The sequence below is a fragment of the Amborella trichopoda genome, chromosome 13, assembly GCF_054954075.1.
Source record: "Amborella trichopoda isolate Santa Cruz 75 chromosome 13, AtrichopodaSantaCruz75HAP2 v2.0, whole genome shotgun sequence".
Classification (NCBI taxonomy): domain Eukaryota; kingdom Viridiplantae; phylum Streptophyta; class Magnoliopsida; order Amborellales; family Amborellaceae; genus Amborella; species Amborella trichopoda.
The window spans coordinates 16,313,184-16,334,542 of record NC_142348.1 but is presented as its reverse complement, the minus strand read 5'-3'; the positions used below and the strand labels follow the sequence as shown (position 1 = coordinate 16,334,542).

General features: G+C 38.6%; 1 protein-coding gene across 13 annotated transcripts in view; it reads right to left on the bottom strand.

The window, feature by feature from the left end:
• LOC105420183 (serine/threonine-protein kinase 12-like) overlaps positions 1-21,359 on the bottom strand; it is a 111,512-nt gene that overhangs the window by 65,665 nt on the left and 24,488 nt on the right. For all 13 annotated transcript variants that reach the window (XR_016047319.1, XR_016047318.1, XR_016047320.1 and 10 more), the window contains exons 4-6: positions 10,739-10,822; positions 4,670-4,761; positions 4,444-4,564 (exon numbers count right to left, since the gene is read on the bottom strand). Coding sequence is in view for 10 of the 13 variants with exons in the window: in XM_011622843.3 (XP_011621145.1) it covers positions 4,444-4,564; positions 4,670-4,761; positions 10,739-10,822 (297 nt within the window). In the remaining 3 variants the exon portion in view is untranslated. The remainder of the gene's footprint in view (positions 1-4,443; positions 4,565-4,669; positions 4,762-10,738; positions 10,823-21,359) is intronic.

The following is a 21,359-nucleotide window of genomic DNA, read 5'->3' as shown; positions in this document are numbered from 1 at the left end:
ACAGAGGCTAAGGTTTTGGGATTTAAGATTAGCCATCATTATGAAGATTTAATCTTGACCATAGATCATAGGTTATATGTGGGGTGAGAGATCTTAGCTATACAATCCATGGATCAGCCATCATGATCAAAAGGAATGTGCTAGAACATTATCACATAGTTTCCTCAACCTAATTCCATTAAAATTTTCTTTATAGGAAAGTGTCATATAATTCTAATTTGTGTAAAAGGATTTTCAATGAAATCTCAAACTTTCCCTTTTGAAAACAATTAGGTATATCTCTTTAAGGCTTCTAGATGCCTTCCTCAACAAGCCACTATGTGTGAGAGAGAGAAAATAGAAGGGAGCGGGGCGTGCCACTTTAGTGGCCACCAAGTAGACCCCACACCCTTTTCAAATAGACCCCACGCCCCACTCAACTGGGGTTTAATGTGGTTGGCCCCAATCAATTTTGGGCTCCCAGAAACTTAAGTGATTTTTTAAATTAGTAAAATGATTTTTAGAAATCCATAGGTATTTTATTTTTCCTTCTGAATATGTAAATTCCAGAAAATTCAATTTTAGCATATTTAACAATCATTTTTGATAAAATAAAATATCCATAAATATATAAAAATTCTTATTAATATTCTGAAAATCATTTAACAAAAACTTAATCATTTTGAAATTATTTTAATGGGAATTTGACCAAGTACTTTAAGAAAAATGTGAATGTACAGATATTTGTATCTCTACCTGTGACTATGTATGTCCAGTACTAACTTTTCCAAATTGAACTAACAGTTCTCATGACCCACAGCCCATCGCAGGGATTCATGATTGGACTATCAAAGTCAGCCAATACATGATGAGAACATAATTCTAATCCATGGATTACATCTTTCCCCTGAGGGATAAGCCTAGGTCACGCAAACGTGTGCACACTTATCGCAATTAGTGCATGGGGACTATCTCCCGCACATGTACATATCACACTCTTAATGGTGTCTACTTCCCAATACAACTATCATATGTGTATGTTGTGCGATGGTCATGATGAGAATTTGGCCATTGTCCCTTCAAGCCTACCAATCGCACACAAGGGTTACGAAGTCCCTTGGCCAACCACACTAGACATCTCTACGACCTCATCAAATGCTAACCCTGTAGACGCTTCTCAATTGTGCAATATGCCCAAGGCTATAGGGTTTTAGAACTCAACCCGGCCTACCTCATCAAGCCTAATTTGGGTCTTGGCATCAATATTGCCAACATCAGCCCCTCTAGACCATATACTCCCATAGGAATTAATCATTCCGCTATCATGAAATTTCATTACATGCTCTCATAAGGCCTTTAAATGGCCACAAAATCCCAACAAGGATGAGAGAGATAGAAGAGAGGAAGGCATGCAGAACTAAGGGACGAGAAAGAGAGGGGTGTAAAGAAAAATGGTGAAGGGGCTACTCCCAAAAAGTAGTAATTATAGGTGCAAACTAGGGTTTCTAGGGTCTAGGTTTGTCGCGTTTTGAGACTTAATCTTAACCGTTGATTTAAGGAGAAATGTTGGGTGAGGAGATCTTAGCCACCCATCATTGTAATGTTTAAAAACCTATAATCCTGGGAATTGTGTGAACACAACCGATAAGGGTTTTCAATGTGGGGTTATCCGTCGATGAGGTCAGAAATGTACCTAGGACAGATAGCCAGGGGCCATGGATTTGACCCTTGTGTGTGATGGATGCCTGAGAGGACAACGGCCCAAATCCTCATCATTACCATCACACGGCCTGTACAATAGATAGTTGTCCGGGAAGATGCCCTTTTGGATAAGGGTGTGTGACGAGTACATGTGTAGAAAAGATGACTCCCTGGAACACTGGACTATTGGAAGGACCCATGGAGCATACTGCTGAAATGGGGCCTGAACTTGTCCTCAAGGAGGGACTTGTAATTCATGGTCTAGAATCGTAACTCCACTTTATTGGCTGACTTTGATAGTCAAAAATAGACATCTTAAAAATCTAATACATACCCTAAACAATTTAAAAAATAGACTTCTAGCCCGAGGACAACTTGCTTGGATATTAAATTCATCAACTTAAGAAAAGCCACTAACTAATCTATGATAAAAAAACTTTAAAACACCTTTGAAGAAAATTTTAAATTGAATTAAAGCAAATTATGTACAAAATCAGCAGATATTCATGCACATAACTGAGTAAATAAATATGTAAAAATCAAAAAGTAAATTTAGGAATTTGTTTTAGTGACTAGAAGAAGAGATTTTGAATCTGTGATGCATTGAAATCTGTTCTCAAACAGTATCAGCTAAGAGGTTGACATCGATAAACTTTAAAGCTAATCTATGGCCCGAAGAGAAGAAGTAGGTAAAGAATAATTTTAAAGGTTTCCACACCTAATTCTAGGGTTTTAAAAGTTAATAATGCATAGGAAAATTATGGTTTTGATTTTAAATTGAGATATTATGGATAGAAAATAGAAACGAAGGGAAAAAAAGAAGAAGGAAAAGAAGAACAGAAGAAATTGAAGAATACCTTAGAAGGGAGGGACTTTGGGAGGTGCTACCAAGCTTTCTCCTTCAATCAAGATTTCATAAAGCTTTTCTAGGGTTTTCTCTCTTAATAAAATTCTCCAAAATAAGCATTCAAAAGGCTGTACCATAGTGACCAGAATCTCTCCACTGACCTCGTGTTTCCGGTTCTGAAACCCGATCCCGCGTTTCCGTTAAGGAATTGCCACGGAAACCGTTTTTCAGTACCAAGGAAACTCGATTCCTTAATTTCAGAATCTCAATTCAACACATCTTTAGAAACTATTTTTCGAAACCAAGGAAACTCGATTCTTTAATTTTGGAATCTCAATTCAACACATCTTTAGAAACCATTTATCAGAACCAAGGAAACTCGATTCTTTAATTTCAGAATCTTGATCCAACACATTTGTAGAAACTTGAACCCATTAATTGTAGGTAGAAGTTCCCAAATATATCAAATCTAGATTCCAACGAGGATTAATCTTGATTCCACGTCAATTGGAGTAGAAATCTTCTTTCAAATGCTTCTAGTGGTCGCAGGGTTACATTATTTTACTTGGGTCACCATGGATGGCCATAACTTTAAATTTAAAATATAAATGGTAAATACAACACATATAATTAAAAGTAAAACCATGGCTTGTAGACATAATCCTATTTTATCTTTATAATAATGAAGTCAAAATTACAATTTAGAAATACTTCTCTTTTGTATATAATGACCGTAAGTTCAATAGTCAACACAATCACTTTAAAATTTGGGAAACCTTCTAATAAGAGACATCCAATATAGGTTTTAAAGTTGATAAGGCTCGCGATGTACTTGTGGATTCCTTCCCCATAAAAATGAAATCTTGATTCGTGGTAGGGGTCGTCAAACGCAATCCATAATCTATATTATTGTAAATCTTGATCTCAAACTGGCAAAGATTTCTAATCCATATAGTTCAGAAACTTGATTTCGTATATGTTAGAATCACGATTCGGAATAGCAACATATCTTTGTTCCACATATGTCAAAAATTCAATTCCATAGATGTCGGAAACTTGATTCCGCATATTAATGAATCTTGACTCATGGGGTGATAATTCCAGTGGGATGGGAATCTGGATTCCAAGGAGGACGGAATCTTGATTTCATATGGGGATGACACTTGGATTTATTTCGGTCGAAACACGATCCTCAAAAACTAGGAATCTCGTTTCTAGAGATTCCTATTGTACAGACATTGATTCCTAAGACAGGAATCTTCTAGCCGGCTGTGATTTCGCAATTCCGGTTCCTAAAACAATTCGGGTTCCTAGGCGTTTCCAACAACTATAGGCTGGACGTCCCTCTCTCTCCTTATATATGCATAATTGTTTAATAAAAAAGGCTTAAATTACCCCTAACTAAAATAAAGTAATTACATGACCAAACTGCCCCTGAACACTCTACAGCACCCAATAGAAATAAATAGCCCCCAACATAACAAAAATAATTAAAAGTTAAATAGCCCTAGCTTTTCACCCTAAAAAAACTAAAACCCTTGATCAAATGATTAAATTAAACGAGTCCCATAGAAGGCCACAATACCCTCATCACTTATTGAGGGTTATGATATTGGTTGTATTATAAATAGAGGAGTCCAAAAAACCATAGTTTTGAGAAAGAAAACCAGTGAGATGTAATGACTGTAACTGTCAAATGTAGAAAACTATACAAATAGGGTTCAATTGTTTTTCAAGAAATGTGACAAAGAAGACTTACGTTATTCGACCAACATACTAGAGCAATATGCATTAACAATGTCATTTACACAAACAGTATGTCCCAAGACAAGAAGACTTAGAAAATTGAGAATACAAGTAGTTATTCGAAAGCAATTCTCAATGGGATATAAGTTCATGAAGATCCAAAGTCTTACTTTTGATAAGTACTCTGTGATTAGGATCATCTCATCCTCATGTTCAATTGCACCAAGAATTTCTAAAATATTAGGATGCCGTAGTTCCCTCAGAAGAGACATTTCCTTAGCAGATAATTTTCTGTTAGTCCATTACAAGTGAACAAAGATTAGTTTCAACTGCTACTAATGCAAATTCAACTGAAATCTTAAAAATTCATACCAATAAAGACAATGAAGACTTTACATTCTTCCTGGGTAATAAATTCCTGTTGTAATCATAGTCTTCACTACCCAAGTTCCACGCCATTTAACTTTCTGAGAAACACCGGAGACACCCTGACAAGTAAAAAAAATGCTTAAAATCAATTAAGGAATGACACCCACAATGTTATGCTTCCATTGTACATAGGCAGAACAACAAAAGGGACTACAGAAACATCCAAATGCACCATATAAAAATCCGGAAGTAATAGTATCTAATACATATCATTGTTGACATGCAGATATCCAAAAACGAATATTGCAGAACAGAAAGCATATTTCTTTTAATAGACACAAACAACTGCTTTATAGAACATCAAACAGCTAAGCACCACAAAGAATAATTAATACTATGTAATATCAAGGATGGCATGTTGGACGAGAGTTATTGATTCTATTACAGACTCTTCAAATCAAGCTAGAACTCAACATATCTCATCATTTCTCAATGACATTTAGTCTACTTCAAATACGTTGAACTTCCCAGCTGGGACCCACAGCAACCTCAATCTGTAACCCCTTGGTCCTCAGGACTTGGAACCCTTTCATTCCTCCTAGAATCCAGTTCTTTAATTGGTTCACCTTGTGGGCTAGAGTTCTTACCGTAGATCAATTACAAAGACGTGACTTCCAGACCCCCAACAGATGGAGGAGATCATCGACCACCTCTTTATCCGTTGCCCACTAGCCGGAAACCTTTGGAGTGACACCCTACATCTCTTTGATCATGGCTAACCCCTGAGTCTGTCCCCAGTCTCTTTAAGCTTTCTGCTTTTCTCCATTGGCCGAAATCCAGAGCTATACTATGGAATGCTACAGTTGCGACGAACCTTTGGACAGTTTGGAAGGAAATGTAGCGTAGCGTCATCCACTTTCCTCCCACAACCCAGCCATGCTCGCCCTCTTCGAGACCAAGGTACCTGCCCCTGACCCTTCATTGGTTAGGGAAATCTAGGGGCGGAATCCCTACAATTGGATCACAAAACATTCTCAAGGGCCTCTGGGGGAATTTGGGTTATTTGGAACCCAATTGTACTTCAAGCCCTTTCCTCCCAGGTTTTGGATCATTCAGTGACTATCAAATTTAGCCGAATCTCTGATAATGTCCTTTTTCGGTCCACTCTAGTCTGTAGCCCTAATTGCCCGATACATTGCTAAGACCTCTGACCGAAACTTAGATTGGTCACTTCGTTTCCTGACCTCCCCTAGCTCCTTAGAGGAAATCTCCATGAGGTTAGATGGACCCATTAAAAATTTAATGGTGGTCGCTTGACTAACATTATGAGAGCTTTTTGAGAATTCATTGAGAATATCCCTCTCATCAATATCCCCCTCTCTGGGGCCTCTTTTACCTGGTCCAACCATGCCACTAATCTTATCATGACACAAATTGATAGATTCTTAGTCTCCTAATCCTGGGAGGCTATTTTCATAGGGAATTGCTCCCATGTTCTACCTAAAGCAACTTCAAATCATAAGCCCATCCTCTTGGACACCAACCCTGTCCAATGCTTGACTAAACCAATTAGATTCGAGATTTTCCGACTGGAAGAGCCTTCTTTCGCTCAACTCTTCAGATCTACTTGATCATCCCTCACTATTGGCTTGGCAGGGTTCAGACTCCCTCGAAAACTTCTTTTGAAGGATTCCTTGAAGCATTGGAGTTGTGCCCTTCCTACAAACTTCAAGGAGCAGATCAATGCGTACTTTGCAACTATTCTATCCCCTTATTCCTAGGAAGAATCGCGAGTTCTCACTCCTAAGGAAAGTGCAAATAGGTTTAATGCCAAACTTACCTTGAAGCTAGAGGAAACTTACTTGTTCCAGAGATCCACAAATGGCAAAGAGAAGGGGATAGAAATATTGCCTTCTTCCACAAAACAGCCAACCCTAGGTGTAGGGGTAATGTTATTACCCATGTCTATGTAGATAGTCACTCTTTCTACCAACCTGAACACATAAATCGTATATTCATCATATATTTCAAAAACCTATTCTCCAAGCCCCAACACCCCTCACCTTCTCCAAAAGCCTCTCCTTTCAATCCCTCTCACCGGCCTAATCCACCTGGCTAGAAAGACTTGGCACTACTGAGGAGATCCGAAAGGTCGTCATCGACTTACCCAAAGACAAGGCCCCTGGGCCCGATAGATTCCCCACTGTCATCTTTCAGCAATTCTAGGACACTATTGCCCCAGACCTCCTAGCATTCTTTGATAAATTTTTCCGAAGAGGACGTTTTAACTCAGCTTTAAATTGTAACTTTCTAGCCTTGGTTCCCAAAATCGAAGGAGCTCACAAGGTGAGTTACTTAAGATCCAGTAGTCTCCTCAACTCTTCTTACAAAATCTTTGCCAAGGTCTTGGCCTCCCGTCTATAGGAAGTGCTCAACTTAGTCGTTTCCCCAACCCATTTTGCCTTTGTTGCTAATAGACAAAATCTTGACAGAGCTCTCACAACTCATGAAGCCATCCACTCCAAATCTTTATCTGGTTAGAAAGCTCTCATCATTAAACTGGACTAGGAGAGGGCATATAACCATGTTGATTGGGATCTCTTAGACCATGTCCAAACTCTTATGGGCTTCGGCTCTAGATGGAGAAATGGATTAAAGCCTGCATTTGTAACCCTTTTTTCCTCGATCCGACATCTCAATGGTACCCCGGTGCGTTTCTTCCCTATTGCTAGAGGCCTAAGGCAAGGGGACCCTCTTTCACCCTTTCTTTTTACTCTTATAGGAGAGCTATCTCCAGACTTTATGAGTGGGGTTTTCTCACGGGCTTTAGGACTTCCTTGCAAGCCCTGTACTCTCTCATCTCCTTTACACGAATGATATCCTCATCTTCTGCGAGGCCCACCCTAACCAAATTGAGTGCCTTGGCATTTCCTTAGGACCTTCGAACTCTTAACAAGGATGAAACATGTCTAAGACTAAAATGTTGGGAATTTAGGTAGATATTGCCGAATTAGATTTACTTGCTCAACATTTGGGTTATGCAGCGGAGAGCCGACCCTCCTTGTACATTGAGTTGTCCCTCTACTTAGGTAAACTCCAAAAACACCTTTGGGACAAACTGGTATAGAAATTCACTTGGAAGTTCGCCAACTAGAAGGGTCGGAATCTTTCCCTCAAGCCACTTTAGACAATATCCTCATTTGTCATATGTCCCTCTTCCAAATTCCCGTCTTTGTTCTTCAATGCCTTTAGAAACTTAGGCATGATTTCCATTGGTCTGGGACAAAGGACAGCCACAAATTCCACCTTATAGCTTGGGAAAAAGAGTGCACGCACAAAAAATGGAGAGCTGGGCATCAAGAAGTTTGGAACCATGAACCTTGCCTTCCTAGGAAAATGGTGGTGGAAACTTGCACCCCTCCTATGGAAAAAGTTCATCCAAGCCAAGTATGGTCTTCGAAATTAGGGTTGGCTTCCTAGATCCCCTTCCCATAGATCCATTAGAGCTTGGAAGTGCATAACCTCTAGCAAAATAACTTTCATTCAAATCATCAGGTTTAGGGTAGGGAACGGTTAGACAGTCAAATTTTGGACCTGACCCTTGGATCGGAGATTTGCCTCTTAGGCAGGTCTTCCCCTCCCAGTCTCTCCTGGCTAACAACCAGGCAGTTGTGGTTGCAGACTACGTAGAGATTAGAGGGTTGGCCTTCGTGTGGATCCCCATCTTTAGCTGAAACCTCACTGACCAAGAATCCATTTCCCTAAACTCACTTCTTCAAATGCTCGCTCCTATTTTCAGCCATCTACTTCATCTAGACTCCATCATCGTGTCCCCTAACCATAGAGGTTCTTTCTTAGTCTCCTCTTTCTACTCCTCCTTACTCTCTAGTTTGACTCTTGCTCTTCTTCTCAACAAAATTTGGTCCCTACCAATCCGTCACAAAATCCAAGCATCTATCTGGGTACTCCTACAAGGCAAAACCCTCACCTTGGACCAGCTTCAAAGCAGGCAGCTCTCCATTCCCAACTGTTGTATCTTATGTCTCTAAGATGAGGAGACAATCTCCCACCTCTTCATTCACTGTGAGCTCTCCTCATGTCTCTGGTCCTCAATCCTCAAACTCTTCAACCTATAATGGGCTACTCTCCCTTCTTTGAACAACCTCTTCGCTGCTTTCTATTCCCCTCCTGTTTCTATAAACGGGAGAAAGCTTTGGCAATGGTATGTTGCTGCCCTCCTCTAGAGTGTTAGGCTTGAGAGGTATTCCAAAACTTTTGAAGGCATTTTGAACACTCTTATTTTTTACTCCATTATAGCATTGATCTCTTGCTAGGCTAAGCTCTTCCCAATTTTTTTTTCTATCCCCATCAGCCACTTCCTTGCCAATTGGGAATCCCTCCTGAACCTCTTTGTCCCACCCATTAGAAAAAGAGCAAAGTGGAACCCTCGCCCACCTGGCTTCCTCAAACTCAACACAGACGGTTCGTCTTTTGGAAATCCTGCACCTTGGGGATTGGCAGCACCTTGGCAAATGCATCATCTTTTCTCGTTACCTTTTCAGAATACATCAGGTATGTGGATTCCACCACTGCAGAGGCTTTGGCTGTCCTTGAAGGCCTCAAGACTTTCAAAGACTAATAGTCGAATCTGACTCAAGAAATATGATCCTCTTGGCCATTGTCCAACAGTAGCAGCCTTGGTGCCTTTACTCTATATCTGAGCATATTGATTTTCTTTGAAGCTCCATCCCACAGGTAATCTTCAGGCATATTCTACAAGAGGCTAACACAGAGGCCGATAGGTTGGCCAAGGAAGAAGCACGTCAAGACACAGGTGCATCCCCACTCCCCAGAAATCATATACCCTTCAATCTCCTATCTCCTCTCTTCCCCTCTCCTCTCTCTTCTCTTCCCCTCCTTCTCTCTCCTCTTCCCCTCCCCCCCCCCCCCCCCCCCCCAACAACGAAAAGAAAAAGGGAAGAAAAAGGAAAAAAAAAAAAAAAGGAGGAAAAATGGAAAAAAAAAAAAAAGGAAGAAAAAGTTCACTCTCTATCTGCTGTTTGTCGCCCCTGATCCTTTTTCTCTCACTCCCTACTCTCTTTAAACTCTAACACCCCATTCATCTTTTCCCTCCCACTCTCTGCTCAACATCCCTTCTTCTTCACGGCCTATCACCCCCCCCCCCCTCCCCCCCCCCCCTTTTTTTTTTCTATTAATCACTCTTCTTTTTATCCCCCTCATCCCTCTGCCCTCGCCATTCCTTTACTTGTGTCTCGTTACTGCCTCTCCCTTGTGCTGCAACATCATGTTGGACAAGAGGGAACTGAAGACCCATTACAACAATGTGAAGGTAACGGCATCATACAGAGAACCTATTCAAGGTGTAGTCATTACTTAACTATTTTCTTCTCTTTAGCCCTCATCTCTCTCACTACCCCGTATTTCGGTATTTTCTTCTCCCCTCCTCTCCAACTGTACATTTTGTAGTCTGAGCACCCAACATGTGGGATGCCTTTTTTTGCGCCTTTTCTTATGTAATTTTTTATATTATAAATACAAAGTTAACCATTTTTTAGAAAAAAAAATGGCACAATAATGTATGAGAAAGGTACCAAGCAATTGGCAGTCATCTTTCTTTATTGAAGGGATTTTCTTATAGGGCGCTCAGAAACTCATAGATTGGATTATGGAGAAAGCATCCATAACTTTACTAGCAAGGTAAAAAAATTAGTACGCTATCATAATTTTTTTCTTCATACCTATAACCAAGAAAACTGTAGCATATATATGACCATAGCCATAATTATTCATTATTTTGCCTACACAATTAAGTAGCTTATAAAATTAGGTGCCAACTTAAACATAGCACCATCCCAATATAATCCAGCCATGGTCAGTGGAGGGCTAGAACTCAATCATAAATGTGTATGATTTAACTTTTTAAACAACTATCGAGAAACTAAAAAATGCAAAAAAACACTCAAATTGTTGAATACACTCCACGACCATCACAAAGCATGAACGACACATCTTAACGTCTAAAAAGGAAAGCTTTGATAGAAGCAAAGAAGGAAAAAGAAAAAAGGTCTTTCAAACCTGATCAATTATTTTTGACTGCTCCAAATCCAACTCCGAGAGATCAATATTTGCTTCTGTCAAACCTTCCTCACGCGGAAATCCCTACAAATGGGATTCGAAGAAACAGATTACTTCCAGGCAGACTCTTGTGTTCAATAATCATAACATGGACAGCTAAAACAAAAATAAATGACTTATATTTCCACGCATACAATTTAGTAGATATAATAACTCATACTGCATGTAGAATCCTAGGTAAGTTTCCGTAACTATTTAAGGATTATGCATTTGGGTCAAGTGTAACCAAACATGTAAGCTATAATAAAATGGAAAGAAAGATACTACCATACTGAAGGGTACCAGATTTCCCAAATAGAGTTGCAGGAACCTTGGGGTAAGGCTATGGTCTGACCTTAGAAATTCGATGGCACAGTCCCTCCAAGAGATGTGTCTCTATCAACCTTCCCATTTTCTAGAGCCTTCGATGGCCTCCGGTGGAAGGCTCCTTAAGTATAAGGTCCAAACTCTCTTATCCTAATACGAGACCTCTAGCCAGAACTACAATCGCAGTCCCCAATCTATTTGTCCCCTATGCCCTCAGAGGAGATTTCAATGTAATTAGGTGGATCCATTAGAGAAACAAAGGGGGCATCATTCTTGGACTTCATCAAATCCAAATCTCTCCTTGATATTCCTCTCTTGCGATGTTCTTTCACTAACCATGCAGCAGACCCCTCCTATGAAAGTGGATGATGTGAATTTGCACAGTATATAAAGTTTAAAATTTGTCTTTTTCAAAACCGGCTAGAACACTTATATAAGTCCAATGATTGCAATAAGAACTCAAATAAACAAATAAAAAATTTAAAATGGATTCTCACTTGCTGCCACTTTAAAAACTATTCATTACATAATAAAAAATTACATCAACTTGATTTTTGGGAACAAGAAACATAAGAATGCAATAAAACAAATAAAATGCCAAAAGATTACCGCTTATGGGCTTTTACACACACCACAAGTGTCCTCCACTGATGGTGCACAGGATTTAGATCGTTCATAGATCTCACAAACTTTGGGAAGCTTTGGCTAAAAACCCTTCTATGGATATGAGAGCAAGTGGAACAAAATAGGCCTTCTCTCTAGGTTCACTATGTAGGGCGTTTCCACTCTATGGATGAATCAAAGTGAGGCGTGCCCCCTTTCCTATCTTAGAGAGAGTATGGGAGTTAGAGTGAAAAAGATAGAGAGAGATCTAGAGAGGGTGGCGTGCCACCATTGGGAGAGAGAGAGAGATCTAGGTTATAGGTGTAGAGATAATCCCATTGAGACATTTTATAGAATTGTGGCTAGGGTTAAGGTTTCTAGGGTTCAGGAATCTTTATGGAGATTCCAACTAGTCCATTGATCATAACTGACCAATGGGGTGAAAAAACATAGCCATACAATCTCTAGATCATCCATCATGATCAGACAGAAAGTGCCAGCTTCCTTAACCTAACCCATCACATATTTAGTGTAGAAAACATATTGCAGTTGTCTTTTATTTTCAAACAATCTCTACACATGCTGATTTTAGAACTACAAGAATGACTTTTGAATAATTTATTTTCTTCTCTCAATAATTCAATATCTCAATAATTCAATACCATAAAATTCAGTTTAGCTTATTTTAAAATCAATTTTGATAAAATAAAATATTCAGAGACTTCTAAATAATTGTTTTAATATTTTAACTATCATTTATAACAAAATTAATTATATCTGAATTAATATGATGGGAATCGGATCCAACTTTGTTAAGGAATAAGTGAAAAAACTAACGCACTTCATTTCTACTAGTGACTATGTTCCACTCTTACTTTCTCAAACTGAGCAAGTAATTCCCATGACCCATAGTCCATCATAGGGGTCCATTGGTGCATGGAAGCTATCTCTCACACATGTACATGCAACACCCTCAATAGTGTTCACGTCCCTATACAGCTATCATATGTAGTTATGCACATGCCGTGTGATGGCAATGATGAGGATTTGGCCCTTGTCCCTTCAAACCTACCAATCACACACAAGTGTCACGAAGTCCCTTGGCCTACTACCCTGGGCATCTCTCCGACCTCATCAAGGGGTAACCCTACTAACCCTTCTCGATTGTGTTATATGCCCAGGTTTCATAGGGTTTTAGAATTCAACTCGACCGAGCTCATCAAACCTATTTTTACTCTTGGCATCAGTATTGCCAACTTCGGCTCCTCTGGACCATATTCCCACTGGAGTTCATTGTTCCGCTATCATAAAATTCATTACATGCTCTCGTAAGGCCTTTAGATGGCCACAAAAATCCAAAATCTCTCACTTGGTCTTTGAACGCCTTACAATCTCTCTTTCTCGTTCTCTCTCAGTCCCATCCCATGTACATATTGAACAAAAACATTTGCAACTAATTCTTTTGTAAAAGGTCTACAACCATTGCCTCTATGGGAACATATGTGATCTTGATTTCTCCAAGTTGTACCTTATTTCGGACATGATAATAACACGAATTGATATGCTTGGATTTCTTATAATATCGTCGCTCCTTAGTCACATAAACTATAGCTTGGTTGTCGCAAAAGATCCTTATGCACCCACATTGAACAGGCTCAAACTTGAGTCAATAAAGGAACTTCTTTATCTATACAGCCTCCTTTGCTATCAGACAACATGCCATGTATTCTAATTCCATGGTGGATAATTCCACAACATCCAGTTTCTTTGATTTCTAAGAAACAACACCACCTCCAAGCATGAACACATATCTAGATGTGTATTTCATGTCATCGGGGTCACCATGTTAGCTCGCATTTATATAACCTTGCATGAAAATTTTTTAACCTCCCCCATATGTCAGCATGTAGTTCTCAGTTCCACTTAATTACCTTTGAACTCTCTTAACCGCCTTCCAATGTTCAATCCCAGTGTTGCATTGGAACCAACTAATCATGCTCAAGGCAAAGGGCAAGTCTTATCTTGTTCCTGAAATGACATACATCAAGGATCCTACTACGCTGCAAGAAGGAATTTTTTCCATGGCCTTTTTCTCATTATCATCACCAGGGCATATTTGCAGGCTAAGTTTTGTCTTCTTGTCACTAGGTGAAGATATGGGCTTATACTCATCCAATTCAAACTTTTCCAGTACTCTTTGGCAGTAAGTCACCGAGGAAAGTTAAATAGTTTGGTTTGCTCTATTTCTTGTTATCTTGACGCCCAACACATATGAAGCTTCCCCTAGATCTTTCACATCAAAGTGTCATGAAAGAAATTGAGGCAGGAAGGAAAGATGGGAAATTAAATCCACCCTTTCCTGAAACTTAAACAACTAAAATCAACTATAATAGAGAAAGAACATGGTTGTAAATCAAACCAAGAGAAAAATTTTTTGCTTTCATAAAACAATATTCATTCTCATAACATATGCCTCCTAAATTTGACATCCAATATTATAAGCCTATGAAACCCTAATTTAATTTGCGATCCAAGTAAACATTCAAGACTTTAAAATATATCTAAAATAATATTAAAATTTCAAAAATACCCCTTTGAACAGTAACACGTGAATAGTACAACATGAACAATGCTGTGAACAACAACATGTGAACAGTAACATGAATAGTACTTGTGAATCCCAAAAAACTAAAAATCCTAAAAATAAATCCTAAAACTAAAATCAAAATATACATCCATTAAAATCAAATAGAAATTAAAAATAACTATAATTTTACCTTCCATCATTCTACCCAGGTTGGAAAAAAATTCGTCCTTGAGTTTCAAATTGTGCTAAGATGTATTCAACATCAAAACTGCATTCTTCAACCTTCTTCTCCTTTATTAGCTCAAATACTAATTGTGGTAAAAAAACAATTCCAGAAAAAACGGATCCTAATATGTAAATTGAGGAATCAATGCAAATTTATCAAATTCAGTTATTCTTAAGCTCCTATTGAAAATCCCGTAAGGAACTTCAAACCCAATTTTTTTTATTTTAAAAAAAAAAAAATTCATCAATTTCATTACTCTCTGAAACCAGCGCCACAATTTATATATTATGAATCGACCACACTTCTATAACGCTATTCTGATTCCAATGTCCTCAATCACCTGAATGTTCCACCGCTTTAATATCCTTAAGATTTTCATTTTTTCTTCATCAAAGCTTGGTTCACCCACAAAATCTTAATCATCATCCTAGATTGAATCTCTTACAGGATCTTGTTTATAACTAAGTATGTATCGAAAATTGGTGGTTGATCTCAAACTAAAACTTGCTGATTTTCGATACGACCTACGCCAAAATCAACCTCGTTCTCCTTCAAATCATTTAGATCAACTAAATCACATGATATATTCTCCAACATGAGGCTCTCAACAAAGAGCACAGGCATAAAATGGGTGGTTGCAGAAAGCTTCATCATTCCTCTCCAGCTCTGAGTTGGACTCTGATTCACACCATTCTCCATAAAAACCCTCACAATTTGGATATATCCCCATAGGTTCCTCTTCATTTGGGGACCCTTGCTTGCGCAGCAATAGCTTTGTAATCCTCTCCGTCAAGTTGTTGGTATCCTTGCAAAGTTGGATCAGATCGACATCCCTACGGCTAAGACCTGACAAATCATCGCAATCTCCAACCATCCTCGAACTATGCTGTAACACATGAACACGAACTGTGAACAGTACCCTGAATAGTACTTGTAAATAATAAATAAAAAATATAAGAAAACTCTAGAATCCCCAAAAAACTTAAAATGCTAAAACTAAAATCAAAATAAACATCCTTTAAAATTGAATAGAAATTAAAAATAAGTATAACTTTGCCCTCCATCAGGAATTCTTTTGTTTCCAACACAAGGGCCATTGATCTACTAACTATTAACATATCATTCACGTATAGTGATATGAACACAACATCACTCCCATTGACCTTATTATAAATACAGTAGTCTTCCTCATTCAACCCGCTTGAGGCAAGCTCTCTTGAAATTTGATATACCATTGTTGCGATGCTTGTTCTTGGCCATAAAGGGATTTTTTGGAGTTTACAAACTAGGTTCCCCTTTCTTTTCTCTTCAAAACCCTCAGATTGTTTCACATATATCTCTTCTTCTAGCCCCCCAATCAGAAAAGTTGTTTTCACATCCATTTAGTGGACCTTAAAGTCAAAGTGGGAAGCTATGGCTATTAAAATTCTAATGGATGGAAATTTTGCAACAGGAAAAAGGTTTCAGCATAGTCAATTCCATCCTTCTGGGTACACCCTTTGGTTACTAGTCTAGTCTTATATTTTTCTAGTTTCCCCTCTTGAGTTTAGTTTCTTCATGAAGATCCATTTGCAGCCAATAACCTTACAGTTTTGAGTTAAAGACGCTAACTCCCAGACATGGTTTTCAGTAATTGATTTGTATTCTTCTTTCATGGCTTCTACTAATGGTTCTTTTCAGGATAGGTTATGGCTTTTCGTATGTGGTAGGCTCAAGGTCTGGCTCATCCCCAATTCTTCATAGTATTCCCCCAGCTAAGTGAAAAACTGGTGGTCATCTAATATGGCTACTTCTCCTAAGGAGTTTTGGTTCGGGTTCTTAAAACTAGCCATCTTATAGAGATCGACTTTCTTGTGACTAGATTTTGCTTCAAGGAACTCATCCTCAAAGAAGTGGTCGTCCCGGCTTTCTAGGACTACCCTATTTTCAAGGTTGTAGAATCGATAACCCTTACCATGGTCAGGGTAGCCAATGAAGATGCATTTGATGGTCTTGGAATCAAGTTTGGTCCTATTTTGGTATTAGATTAGGACATGGGTGAAACAGCCCCACATTCTTAGGTGCTCAAGGGACGGAGCATGATAAGTGAATATTTCATGAGTAAGAGGAATAGACTTAGTGGGTACATGGTTGAGAATATATTCTGCCACCAATACTGCTTCTCACCAAAAGTCAAGGGAGTTGCATGCCTCATCATACTTCTCACCATTTCTACCAAGGTCCTATTTCGTCTCTCAGCAACTCCATTTTTTCGGGTGTATAAGGCATGAGGTATTGATGTAAAATATCATGCTCTACAAGCAAGTCTTTAAAGAGATATGAGGAGTATTCTCCAACCCTATCGATTCTTAGGACTTTTATCATATAGTTTGTTTGGTTCTCTACCTCAGCTTTGTACTCTTTCAATCAGTTTAAGGCATTGGATTTTGAGTGCATACAGTAAATATGACCATATCGAGAGTGATCATCAATAAAAGTAATGAAATATCTTTTGCAACGTTTGGTTGCCACATTCATAAGACCGCATATGTTATAATATGTAAAACATCAGAAGCTCTTTGTGGCTGGGTGGAATTTTTTTTTATCATTTTTCCTTGCATCTGTGATTCACACACTTTTAATAAATCCCCTTTTTAGTTTTCTTAAAAAGGCCATCTTTTTCTGAATCTTTCCATTCTTTTGTAACTAATGTGCCCTAAGCACATGTGCCATAGAAAAGCATCATTCTAACGAATAGGAGACAACACATAAGCAACTTGTTCCATTATTTTAATAGTAAAAAGTTCATCTTTGAGAATACCAGTCCTAACAATTTCACCATAGTTCTTGATTGTCACCTTATCAACAGAGAAAATGTTGACATACCTGACCTTACAGCCAACTTAAGGACCAAAACCAAACACTTCCTCATATCGGGAGAATTAAGTGTTTGCTTTGAGACCATAGTCTTCCCATTCTTCATTTCAAGCACAATCTCAAACACCCAGAACTTTGGTCTTTAGGTTTCCTCCTATAAAGATATGTTGCTCACCCTGCCCCATAGGCTTAAAGTTACGGTATCCATCTTTGGTGTTTAACATGGGCTGTAGCACCTTAGCTAAAACACCAAGATGTGCCCTCTGGGTTGGCTAGCATGCTCTCGAAGACAACACACGCATATTCCCTATTCCCACCATTTTTTCTATTGAACCTATAGTTCTTAGCAATATGCCCAACTTTCTTGCACACAAAGCGTTGTCTTTTCTCTCTCTCTTACCCTTATTATGTTCTTATTCTCTCTCTCCTCTTTCCTTTTTCTCATTCTTTCTTTTGTTATTGAATCTCTATTTCCCTTTGTTCTGTTTGAAATAGGGTTTAGAGGTTGCCATGTGCAGTGCATCTTTGGGTGCCGGTGCATCGTGTGGATTCTCTCTCCTCCACGGTTTTAAGCCAAGTTAAGAACTCGTCTAGCCTAGGAGCAGTCTCCCTAGTAACAAGAGAAGCCACAAATGCCTCCCAAGAGGTGGGGAGGGTATTTAGAAGAAGAACTACTTGCATGGGTTCACTAGGCTACATGTCGATAGCCTCCAACTCACGAACTAAGGCTCTAAACGCGTGTACGTGTTCGAATATCGTTCCTCCTTTGGACATCTTTAAGTCATTGTACTTTTTCATGGCTAGGGTCTTCCTCATAAGTAATGGATTAATAAATTCTTTCTCGAGCCTCTCATGCATCCCTTTTGCAGTCTTGATGGTCTCATACTCCGATGTGTACGAGTCGTATATAGCCACAAGTAGGATATGCCTTACATGCATATTGTTGCGCTCCCACTAGGCACATGCATCTCTCATAGCCTGATATGCATTCCCTCTAGGCTGATATGGTGGAGCCTCAATGAGGATATCATGCAAACCTTCCTCAAAGAGCACATAGCCAATTTTGTGCTTCCATGAGGCATAGTTTGTACCATCGAACCTCTCAGTCTTTAAAATTTCAGCAATTAAACTTTTTGCAGCGATGTTTTCTTGCCACAAAGGTACAAAATAACAAAATAAAATAAAATAGTGGCAACAAAAAACCCTTGCTCTGATACCAATAAAGTGGACGACGTGATCTAGCATGTGCTATGTAATTTAAAAATTTTCCATTTCTAAACCGGCTATAACAATTACATAAGTCCAATGATTACAATAAGAACTCAAATCAACAATTAAAAAACTCCAAATGGATTCTCACTTGTTACCACTTAAAACCCCTCATTCCATAATAAAAAATTACATCAACTTGATTTTTAAGACCAAGAAACATAAGAATGCAATAAAATAAATAAAATGCCAAAAGATTACCTCTAATGGAATTTGTACACCCCACACCAAGTCTCCTCCCGATGGCACACAGGATCTAGATCTTTCTTGGATCTCACAAACTTAGGGAAGCTTTGGCTAAAAACCCTTCTATGGGTATGAGAGCAAGTGGAACAAAATAGGCCCTCTCTAGGTTCAGTATGTGGGGAGTGCCCCCTCTATGGATGACTCAAAGTCGGGGGTGACCCTTTTCTTTCTTAGATAGAGTTGGGAGTTAAACAGAGAAAGATACAGAGATCTAGAGAAGGTGGCATGCCATCTTTGGGGTGGAGAGAGATATCTAGGTTATAGGTGTAGAGTTAACCCCAATGAGAGATTTTATAGAATCGTGGCTAGGGTTAGGGTTTTTAGGGCTTAGTCAACTTTATGGAGATTCCTGAAAGGTGTGGCTATGTGAAACTCAAGGTATTAAATTTAAAAATTTTCTTTTGCTTTTTATTTCAAATACCTGAATTCCACTTACACAGGCCACAAGATGTTGAAAACTAAAATAATACCTTAGATACAACCTGGGATCTTTATTTTTACTGCTAAGAGGAATAAAAATTATCCAGCAGCTTAAACTTTCACCATAATTTTTAGTACAAAATAAGTTTTTGAAAATTTACAGAAGATAGAAAATAATGTTCAAAACTAATTAAAACTACTAGGAAAACTTACTAGAAAATTCTTGGAGTTACCTTCCAAGTCTTGATACACCCAACACCTGATTTCTTGACCAATGACACACTTTTACTCTTGTAGGTGCTGCTGGAAATTCTGAGATAAGGAAGCTTTGTAAGCAATACTTCTTTCTTTAGGGTTTTAGAGAGCTAAAAACTAAAGTAAGGTTTATAGAATCCCTATGGGAACAAAATATGGCTGAACTTGTGAGTTGATCTCTGTCCAGGCTAGATTTCTCCCTTCCTTCTTCAAGATACAACAACCGTCTCTTCTAAGGTCTCATATTGTACCACCCTCCTTTTCTTTTCATTGGACGGCATGATGCAAAATAAGAGGAGAGAGAGGGGTATAAAGGAAAGAGGAGAGAGAGAGGTATGAAGGAAAAGAGAGAACTTGGGACATGTGAGAGAAAGAGACATTTTGTTATGGGAGAGAAAGATCTTGTAATGAGGGGGATCAAATAGGTTTAAATAGTAACAAGACCTATCTCCTATTTGAGTAGGGATCCAATCTAAGTAGGCCTTATCCAATTTCCTGCTTGACCTTGAGAATAATTAAAAAAGTTATGGGGTGAGAGAGATTTAATCTGAGCCATCCATCCCACAAATTAGTCATCATGATTTGAGATGAAAGATAGGAACCTTAACCCCTTAGACTTTGACCCAAGTCCAACTCCTATTTAAATTTAAAATATAATCAAATTTAAATATTATTTGCATCTCCCATAATTAAGGAAGATCTGAATTTAAAATAAATCCCACTAGAATAGGAAACCAAAATCTTATTTAAAATTAATAAATTTCCTATCTAGTCTTTAACTAGTTTAAAATTTAAACAAAATCAAGAAAGCATGGTGTTGGGCCCCCCCCCCCCCCCCACCCAAAACAAAAACTAAGAAATAAATAAAAAAAAAAAAAAAAAAAATAAAAAAAAAATAATATATTTAAATAGAACAGATCTTTTTTTAAAAAAAAAAAGTGGAGTGGGGCATGCCCCTTTTCTCCCCAAAAAGTGGCGTACCACATTTTTTGGCTAAAAAGGTGGGGGGAGAATTTTGAGCGTGGCCCCCTTTATGCTTGGAAAGTGGCATGCCACCCTAGGAGCTTATGTGGTGTCCACATGGGTGGCACACACATGTGGATGTAGGATCCTTGGTCCCTACATGTGCTTTATGACATTATGAAATTTTTATAAATACCCTTTTTATGAAAATAACAACAGAATTAATATTTTAAAATTCTGAAAATTTTAAAAAATCAAAAAAGGTTTATAATACCAAAATAAAATATATTAGAAATGGACTAGTACTAATGGGTCCAAAGTAGCAACAATAAAGGCACTCCACTCGCCCCAAAAACCATGATTCAGTACTGTTTTCTTATCTAACCTAACAAGACCCATGACCCATAGTCTTATTTCAAGGGCTCATGATTGGCTTGTCAAAATCGAACAATAAACAGTGGGATCATGATTTTGAAATGTGGATTTCAGTTTCCCCCTTTAAGAGCAGGCCTAGCACTTGTCATCGTAATGCAAAAATGGCTCTCTATGCACAGGTACATGTTTCCCTCTATAGGGCTGCTTCCCAATAATGCGGCTATCATGTGTATATGTCGTGCGAAAGTTTGTTGAGGCTTTGGCTCGTTCTCTCACAAGCCTACAACAAGGAGACCACACAGTTCTCCTGGCTTACAAACATCATCTTTGGGGATCTCTCCGACCTCAACAAGGGATGACCCACTGCAAACCTTTCTCAGTTGTTCCATAAGCCCAAGGGTAAAGGTTTTGGATATGACCAGGGCCATAGACTACACAACTTTTGGTCAATCAAT